Source organism: Cladosporium halotolerans (assembly GCF_011745625.1).
Source record: "Cladosporium halotolerans strain TM138-S3 chromosome Unknown Sca149, whole genome shotgun sequence".
NCBI classification, from domain to species: domain Eukaryota; kingdom Fungi; phylum Ascomycota; class Dothideomycetes; order Cladosporiales; family Cladosporiaceae; genus Cladosporium; species Cladosporium halotolerans.
This window is the reverse complement of record NW_027191599.1, coordinates 1-9,948: the sequence shown is the minus strand read 5'-3', so window position 1 is coordinate 9,948 and position 9,948 is coordinate 1. Positions and strand designations below refer to the sequence as shown.

At 56.1% G+C, this 9,948-nt stretch overlaps 2 protein-coding genes across 2 annotated transcripts; both read left to right on the top strand.

The window, feature by feature from the left end:
• Positions 1-6,655: 6,655 nt before the first annotated feature.
• WHR41_09542 (uncharacterized protein) lies at positions 6,656-7,839 on the top strand (the record flags this gene model as incomplete). The annotated part of the gene is made up of 3 exons (XM_069378145.1): positions 6,656-7,182; positions 7,241-7,490; positions 7,546-7,839. 3 exons carry the CDS (start codon positions 6,656-6,658, stop codon positions 7,837-7,839), a joined length of 1,071 nt encoding a protein of 356 aa, XP_069224918.1.
• Positions 7,840-7,851: 12 nt separating this feature from the next.
• On the top strand, positions 7,852-9,945 carry WHR41_09541 (uncharacterized protein; the record flags this gene model as incomplete). Its single annotated transcript, XM_069378144.1, has 1 exon — positions 7,852-9,945. A coding segment is annotated over exon 1 (1,671 nt), but the record flags the coding sequence as incomplete, so codon positions are not given.
• Positions 9,946-9,948: the final 3 nt, after the last annotated feature.

Genomic DNA, 9,948 nt, shown 5'->3' with positions numbered 1-9,948 from the left:
CCACTACCAACCACTTACAGATCAAGTCGAACCAGCACCAGCCAGCACCAACCAAACCAGCACCGCACCAATAAGAACCGACCCAACAACATCACTGACCACACAGGCAAGACCCAAGCAATCACCCCTTCCGGTGACCTGGAAGTGCACTGCTCTTCCGGCAACAAATACGTTCGCGGTTGACTATCGTGCCGAGAGAAGCTCAGCGATGAATAATATTCAAAACCAATTTACACTGACCTACTAGATTCTAGCGATTCGCGGGCGGATGGTGAGGAAGATTAGAGTCTGCGTAAGGTGCAGGATCAATGCATACACCACACCGGCTAGCAAAGCTTTCCAGGTAAGGCCCTCACTCTGCAGGGCGGTGCCGGAATTCGTTCTAAAAATCTCGTCTGCAGAGGGAGCATCGAGCGCTCGAGCAAAAGGCGCATTCATTGCGTTGCGGGTGGTCAAAGGGCTCACCTATGGCACGGAAGAATGGTTGTGGAGAAAATGTGCCACAAGAAAATCGGTGATGGAAGCAAGCAAGCAAGCAACCAAGCAATCAAAGAAGGCATGGGCGAGCAGAGAAATGAAGCACGTTGAGAGCGCAAGCGACACAGCTCTTGGGGTGGGCAGATATAGGGTTTCCAGGTTGCATGAGCAATCCAAACCGAGGCCACCGTTTAGCAATGTCGCAGCAGGACGTCTGGCCGGCTTCGCTCACTTCCCATCAGCCTTCTGAACCTGCTGCCATGGGTTTTGCGGCCCCTTCCCCGGCCGCCGGGGCACCATGTGCCGGTGACAAAGCTGTTTGGTGGTACCGTTCGTACCAAAATACCGTAGCACTGTACAGTACCGTGCGTTCGTACAGTAAGATGGCCACTGTGCTGGTCACAGAAGTGCCTGGCCCCCTTCCGTGAGAGCAGGGGGTTAACTCAGCGAAATGCTGCACACGTTTCGTGTTTGACGCTTTCACGGGGGAGGGGGCCGATGCTCTTGCTGAAGGTCGTCTTCACGACCCTTCACTGAAACAGCCAGAATAAATAGATTTGCACATCCTCAAGAAAGCTACCTCCTCTTCAACCAAGGTAAGGGATAGCCATCGAATTAGCGGGAGGATCTTCAAAGGCATCTCTTTAGGACTGGTCCAATACCAGCATGGAACCACCACCAAGAAGATTGACACAACCTGCGCTCTTACAATCGGCCGACTGCGAAGAAGGGTGCCCCGGACAAGCTTGCCCTGAGCCTCGGGCTGCGGAGGGATCTCGTGAGGAAAGCAGACTTCTCCAGAAGAGTAGGTGTACAGCGCCCGCGATATGGTATCTGAAGTTGCGTTTGTTGACCTTACGAAAGGACATCGGCAGCTCCAAAACATCGACACTGAACGAGCCGTCAAGCGTCCTAGAGCCAACAGTCGAACGTTACCCCGGCTGCCCACGCCATTCCCTTGGGAAGCTAGATGCCAGATGTCACCTTCTGCCACGAGCAGCGCGTGCGACGCCACAGCTTCGGCAGCGGCAGCGCTGGTGGCAGCGACTATGGCGACAACAACGACGTCGTCGACGACGACGACGGCGACGACGACGGCGACGACGACAACTGCAAGCGTGCAAAGCAGCTGTGTATCATCGGCGTCGGACTCGGACTGCTCTTCCATCCAAAGTCTGCCGCCGTTCCAACTGTCCCAAGCCTGGGAGGCCGTGACTTGCCTGCAAGAGAACGTAGCGGTGTTTCGTTCAAGGGGCAATGCGCCGACTGCGGAGGAGGTGGCCGACCTCGTTACGATGCCATGTCAGAGGATCATAGGCGAGCTTCGAAAGGCGATCGAAACGTATTCCGCATGCATTAAGCGCGCCGAAGAGCGCGCGCGGACGCAGGTGGGAGCCGAAATCATGGCTATGCTACATGTTCCGGAGCGGTAGCGTGTGGCCGAGTCTTTTCGTCGATTTTTGGAATCGTTTGCAGCAGTCATCTCTGACAGACTGGGCGCGTCATGTAGAATGGATCCGTATGTCGTGAAAATGCTATGTGGCAATTTTAGAGTTACTGTCACAGATGTCCAAAACATTGCTCCTTCCGCGAGCTAGTCCGTGCCACAGAAGCACCGCAAGTCAGTCAAAGCCCTGTGCGTGCCGCAAACTTTGCTGAGACGACCGATTTACTGTAAACTAAAGTCCCTCCCTGAGTCGCGGGACACCCTGGGTGCCGGGACGCTTTAACCCAAAACCATCAACACCATCCACTCGATGCAGTTTTTGATGGATCGTGCATCGCCTTGTGTTCTCCGACTCTTTCTCCACACAACCACTTATTCATTCACATCTCTTCTGCGTGGAATACTGCGTTATCCCCGAATCACGGTCATGGGCTTGCATGGCGCTTCCCTCATGTGGAAAGTAGTGAAGGGTCAGAAGTGGAGAGGAGGTTGAAAGTAGGTTTGGCGGCTCCGCTTGTCACAAGGAAGGCCCAGAGGTGATCTGCATGGCGCAGAAACCGTTGGCGGGGAAGCGCGATGCGACCGTGATCGCCAGGAGGGTCTTTTGCTGGATCAACTCACAGGCCGGCTGAAGGCGCTGAGTGGCCGATGTCGCAGCACTGCGAATCAACGATTCGTCCGGAAGCGAGCGCGCGGGCCGACGGCCTCTCGGCAGCACCTGTCATTGGCTATCAACACGACGACATGTAGGCTCGTGGCGACCTTTGAAAAGCAAGATAAAGGCCGAGCGGATCATGTGTGTCGAGACGCGCGACATCGGTGAGTTGCAGCCGACAGCCCTAGTCAGCGGGCCCGAAGGCTGATCCAGCCAGAAATCGAATTCTGGCTTACTTTTCGCCCGCAACCTCCACCAACGGCCCTAAACGGCGATGCAAACCAAATTCAAGGCGCCCTTTGCACCGAGGCGCATTTGACGAACCTACTTTCAATCTCATCTAAACGGAAGTTCGCCTGTCCGCGGCGAGCAAAGCCGACTCGCGAAACGAGGACGGCAATGATCTCCTCTACGGACAGACGGTGTGCGCGACTATGCGACCCGCACATAGCTTTCCGTGAAGGCTAGTGGCTGCGGAAGAGCAAGAGATGAATTCGATGCCGATATTTGTGTAAATGAAGGGTGCACGATGAATCTTCGCGAAAGTGTCCTGTCAGACAGGGTGTCCCGCGACCCCGGGATGGACTTTTAGCCTTGCAAGACTTCCTGCTTTTATCCGACCGCCGTTCTCTGACAATTTCATTCTCATCACTTTCTTCGCTCCATATCCGCCTCCCCTTGCACTCTTGCAGGCGCTGCAGGCCAATCCATCTCTTCTGGAGAAGCCTGTCTAAATTGAATTGACGTTTCGGTCCAGCGTCCAAGCGCGGCGATGCGGACAAGACATGGATGGCTATGTGACTGCGCCAGTCGTTCGCATGCTACTGTGCTGTGCATTTCTTTGCGCGAGCCCGTTCGTACGCGCGCTTTCCGTCCGCCGCTTTCTCACGAGTCTAGCCATTGCTGTTCCGTGTCGACGATTGGACGCCGGCCTGAGAGGTTGTCAAGACGGGAATGAGGTCGAAAGTAGGTCCGTAGGGTTTGCGCCGCGTAAAATGCTTTTCGAATAAGATTTGGGGCAACGGTCACGGACGAAACCAGCTAAATTAACGTTCACGGGTCGCGGAAGTGTTTAGGGTTTGTGACGCTCGAGAGCCCGCTGCCGTGAGTTCTGGAGCCGACGACTGGGACAAACCGGCATGCATTTCCACTGTATTTTGCATGCAGAACGATCGGCCTTTTTTCGCGGCCATGCGCAACTGCCCGTCAAAGGACGCACATACCAGTCGTGCGCCCGTCGACCCGGTTGGAACGGCAGGCAAAATTGAGGCAAGTACGGCGAGGCGGCATCAGCATGTAGGCATCAGGCAAAAGACAGGACCCACTTGGCCGAGAAGCAGCGCTTGTGTGGCAAGGTGTGTCATATGACCATCACCGTCATGCGGCGATGCGACCCCCTTCCGCGCCTGCAGCGTTGCATTGCTGTGGAGGACAGTGATAATTCTAGCGAGTCAAGTTTCGGCTATACTGCTGCCGAGCAACTGAGGGCCCAGATTACGAACCGGACGGCTCAACGACCGCGGGCCCGATCACCATGGTTCTTAAAGAACAGGGATGTCGCGCAGCTAACTTAGCGTCGGCGCGATTTTCTACAAAAGTCGCTGATTGGCAGTGCAGACGAAAAGGTATTCGACGTGCGAAGGCGGGGCAAATTGGTGGCAGGCGTCGGTGGAGCGTGCCTGCCTGCCCCACGCGCCGCTAAAGTGGGCGCGAATTGACGGCAGGGTATGTAGGCAAACGGCTGCCGTGACGGCCTAAAAGACATTTTTGGACACTGGCGGAGGTCCAGAGTCGCGGGGTTTGGCGGCGTACGCGACCCTGACGTGACAACGGACCTTGCGATCTGGGCCTGCCTCGATGGGATACAGGCCCGGCCTGTCGAGCGCATCGGATAGTGTCGTTGACTGATTATATGTCACTTTAGGGGTTCAGGAGATCAGGCATCTTCAGCCACGTGCGGATGTTGCTGCTGTGCCTCACCGGCTCGTCGTCATGCCGTCGAAGAATGGCATGGCGCCTACGCGCTCACATCTCATCATCGGGACGATATGGAGAGCGAAACACTCCGGAAATAACAGTTCAAAGGCACTCCGATGTGCGACTCTGAGTATGTTAGTGATTCCTGTGCGCTGGCGCCACCTTTCCGCGTGATTCACGAGCCCTCAGATATTGCCGACCGACCGACCGCGAATCCATCGCTTGTCACGAAAATGACGATCTCTGCATTTTGATGCCCTGGCAACTGATCAATGCGGCGCACATTGACGCGCGTCTATCGGAAGGAATGCCTGAGTGACGCAAGGACTGCGTGAGCCATTCTTCATTCTTGAATCACGTTTTTGTGGCCGAGCAATAGCGGCAAGTCTATGCATATTTATTCTGAACAAGGCTGCAGACATCTCCAGAGATTCAGTCCTTGACTTGACTTGGGCTCCGGTGTGAGGGCAGCGGTTCGAAGTCTGGCCCTCGCATCCTTGCAATCTTCATGAACCAGTCGCGCAAACGCTTGGCCGCCGTGGGACTGTCGATCGGTCGCGCACGGTCTCCCCTGATGGCGTCAATCTGCGGTTTTATCACATCGCGGGACAGAGTCCCCGGCGCCTAGTGTCCAATGCATGCAGCCGTTGAAAGTGTGTTGGGCTGATTGCGCTAAAACCCCCTGCTGGATACGCAGACCTGTCGGTTGTCTAAAGTGGTTGGTCGAGGAACGCTTCCGATCACGCGAGTCAATTCAATTCGATGTTTGCCGACGTGAATTCGAAGACCCGGTCGGAGGCCCCTGCTTTGCCCGGTCCGTCGCCTTCCCTACCATGTTCATGAACAACCCATTGAGTTCGAAGTGTTGTACGTCGCCGTTAGACTCCGGGTATCTAGTGCTTGTCCTTGCGGGCTGAACATGGGCCAAGCAGGTTGAGGGCCGCACATTTGCTGCCATCAGCCCTCCGTCCTAGCACGCTGACCAGCACGGCACAGGATGGAAGACCGGGGAAACCTCCAAGTTCGCTAGACACAATGCCAGAAAGTGGGTCCTTGTGGTTCGTTTTCTCGCTCTGCGATCGCACAAGACTCCAGCAAGGACAGTTTGAGGGGCTGCAACCTGACTGTCCTCGCGTGCCGCGTTGGTCCTCTGAGGTTCACCCCTCGAGGGATGGCCGCACGGAACGCTTCTTGAAAGCGCTCCGTCACGGTACTATACGCTGCGCTCGGCCGTTCCGTGGGCGAAGCCCAGTGCCCGCCCGTTTCGCGTCTTCAGGGCAACTTGCGTGGTAAGGGAGTTACGCACAAAAGCGGGCAACACCCCGAGCCGACCAATGAACCAAATGTCTTCGCAACAGATAAATAGGGTTTGCTGGCGGGAGATTATTTACGCTTTCACTGACTCGACTTCCCATGTCGGTACCCACCTGCCGAGCGCTAGCATACTTTCCAACCTCCAGCCCTTAGCGTGAGGGGACGAGGTAGCTCTGAAGCCGGCCCTGCAGGAACCTTGCTTCTCGTACTTAGCGTCCGGGCAATTTCTAACGTCACTTCTGCTCACTGGTAGTGCGGCACTGTGTTCTGTGACTGTCGACGAAGAAACGAAGATCGCGTTGTCACTATGATTTGGACGTCGACCGGGCGAAGGGTACGCACGCCACGCGCATTGAGTCCTCCAGGCAAGTTCTGCACCCTATCAACTGGAACACCGGCGGCCTGACTCACGCAGCTTCACCAAAGACAGACGCTTTTCGTTGGGCGCTCAGCATCGCTTTCAAGGCAAGCGTACCGTCACGATGGTACCCTTCAACACATTAGCACCTCGCGTAAGAGCTGTCCCGCTTCCTAGCACAATCACGAAGCAAAAGACTTGCGACGACAGCTAGAGAGCGGTTGCCGTATCATCCAGGCTCGCACTTGCAGATCTCATATGATACGCTTGCAACAACGTCGGCCTGGAACGTGATGGCAGCTCTCTCACTCAGACAGACCGTATAAAGGCGATGTCACAGACGAAGCCTGCCGCCTCTTCTCGTTGTTCATAGCCTCCAACCGACACCTCTTCACCGACACCTTCACACCCACCTCTCAAACAAGCCATGTCGGACAGTATGGACATGTCCCACGTGGATCCTCGTTTCCTCACCACTACGAGTACGGAATCGTCGGTTGCTTCGGCCAACCTTACCTACGGCTCCAGCGGCAGTAGCTTGGAGCCTGGCACGGTCTATGGCTCGGAGAAGTCTGACTTACCCTTTGACGACTCCACGCACGGGTGGGATTTGCAATCTGCTGCTGAAACTCAATCTCATCTGCAAGACTACTCACATTACCAGCAGCAAGCACAACAACATGGACAGCAACTCAGCCATGAAATGCCCAATCCCGCGCCTGCTTGTTTCACAGCCAACGCCTTTGGTCCTTCCATGCCAGGGCTGCCGCTTCGTCCTTCTGGGAATCAGGACTTTGGCCACCATCTCGACCAAATACCTCAAGACGTCTCGCCTGGGTGGATAGCCACCGCTGGTGGACAGCATGTCACGTACTATCCTGGTCCGAGCTTTTCGATGCCGTCGGCCTCCTCGGGCGTCCACAGCCAACGATCTGGCCGCAATGTCCCGAGACAGTAAGTCGCGAGATGAGAGATGACCTGATCAAGTTCTTCGTGCTGATATTGGCCACAGACTGGCGCTCGAGCCGCGATTCGGGCCGCGAGGAAGCGGCAGAGTGGCTCACGATCAGCCCCACGGCGCAGCCGAAAGGAGCACAGCAGGACGTTCGTCCAATCGACGCAGGGAGGAAACTGCGGAAAATTCTTTTGGTGCCAACAGGCAGCTTTTTGAGGAGAAGGCCTGGACCGAATCGGAAGACGAGTGCTTCGCGATTTTCGCAAGGAACCACAAACGCGGAAAGTATCGCGATGCTCCGGGTGCAGTGCGTCACGTCAAATCGTTGAGTGAACTGTGGATAACACGCTGACCGGCCGCAGATGGATTCGATGGGCTATCCTGAAAGGCTCCCCGAAGAGTACAAACGACGAGCTCGTGCGAAGGGGCGCACGACGGGAAGAGGAAGCCGCGTGCGCAGGCCCGCTCGGTCATCTGATGAACTGGGACAACCAGCTATGCGTGAACGACAGGACGTCAGCACGACTCCGGCACCGCCGCAAAGCAGATACATGGCTGTGCCGGCGCATGAGGGTCAAGGCGAGGAACCATACGTATCGTCCGCACCGTCGACCGGGCGCTTGATTCCCGGAAAACCCGTCGTTGAGGAGCCCTGAGCTCCGTTCTTGAGATGGAAAATTAGCCGCTAGACAAAAGTTTTCGTTGCACTGTATGATCTGACTCGTAGATACTTATTCAGATGAACACACTCGAGAACGAGCAACGATGTCTCCTCAGTGGCCCTGCACAGAAGATCGAGCCTGGTTCGATGGTGTGGACAGCGCGTTTGTACCGAACCGCCGCGCTTTCCAACACCACATGGCATCTGTCACGCTACACAAGCGAGGCGGAGCTCGTCTAACGGATCAGACGACGCATATGTCCCAACAAGCAAGTAGCGCCAAACTCATTCTCAACCAGTACGCGTCCGCGTGACACCAAAGCAGGCGGCGGGCCCTTGACGCGCCGAGCTAGGGCGAGCATGTGGCGGAAGGCTATTAAAGCGCCTCTTCAGACAGTTTGCTCATCGCAATCGTTCAACCCTTTCCAACATGCACATCGCCGCGGAAATGCCGTCAGTGGTCGAATTATTCACCGCGGAAGAACGAGCGTCCCTGCGTCAAGTACACGAAGCCTTGAGGGGCAGAGAACAGCAAAGCACTTTAACCTACGTTCAAAACGAGACAATCCTGAAAAGCGACAAACTTTTTGCCTTCATCGAAGCTTTGACTACAGTCCTCGAGATCAACGGTTGGTCCGAGAAGAGTGAGAAGTGGAATCGTCTCAGAGAGCTCGTCAAACGAGCAAGCGACGACAAGAAGAGCACGGAAGGGGATAAGAAATGGAGGACACGCGTCACGCAGGCAACTTTCATCTCGATGCAATGGTCGCTGGAAGTCCTGGAGTACTACGAATGGAGCACGGATAGCTTCGGTAGGGACCGCCTGGCTTTCATGTACAACTGCGCGAAAAAGTACCCTCGCTTTAGGCTTGACTTTGTCCCGCACGCAAACCTGGTGAGATGGCTGAAACACTGCGACGCTTTGTCTTACCTGGACAAAGCGACAGAGGACAATTTCGCCGGGTTCGGTGGTGAGTTTATGGTCAAAGACCTGAAGAGTCTCCAGAAGCTCGAGGAATCGAAGCCGACTCCAGTCTACGGTCAGAACGTTACGCTCAAGACTGCAGCAGAATTCCATGAATTCATCGAAAGGTGGACCCAACACCGCACCGCCATCGTCGTCGTCGGTGGGCAGACTTTGGATCTGAAAAAGCATAGGCCATTACATTGGAACACACTGCTACTCAAAAAAGACGAGAATGGTCTTTTGGTGCGGCGAACGGGTAACGACGAGGTGCGGACACCCCGGAATACTGGCTTCCTGTCGCCCCCAACTTCCACCTCCGTCACAGCGGGCGGTCCGACGGCACTGCAACCCTGCATCGATGCGCGTTCGCTGCATTTGATGCGGAGCAGCGAGCAGAGCATCTCGAGTGAGGACGTGCCGGCTTCGAGTCCTCCGCTCTTCAATGACGAGATCGGTCCTCCCGAGCATGTCGAGGAACTCGGACGCAATCCTGATTCTCGCAGCGTTGAAGATGCTGAACCTCGATCCCCTCGGAGCCACAGCTCGGGGAACTCGCCGGCGGCACCGTCCTCCACGCGACGGAGTGATCTCGGTTCCGGGAACGAGAGTCCTTCCATGCGGCGCACCGCTGGTCTCGCCCAAAGAAAGGCGGCGCACGTGCCCTCGACCAACGAACAGATGGAAAAGTGTGGTGAAACGTTCAGCAGCGAAGCTTCAACACAGACCGGACGACTCGCTGAGAACAGGAACGTCGAATGCGAGGATGGCGGCGTTCTGTCTTCGGTGCGCGAGTCCATCGAGCTGCAATCTAGACGTGTTTCCAGTCTGGGCGACAAGTTATCGGGCGGAGGCGACCTCGTCAAGCAGGAGTGCATCACCGTCCCGGTCGTTGGTCATGCGGCACCTTCGGGCAAGCCACACAGCAGCAGTCCTTTGTCAAAGGTACGCGAAAGTCCGGCGAGTAATGAACACCGTGATAGAGAGCTAAGTGCCTACTCGCTCGAGCACCACGAACCGCCGTGGGATCTCACTCGAGCCCGTGACGCTGGCGCAGCAGCGGGCAGCGAAGCAAGTCTGCGTGGCATCGAGAGATGGTTGAGCGACCAACGCAACGGCAATATCTCAAGTGCAGGTTCT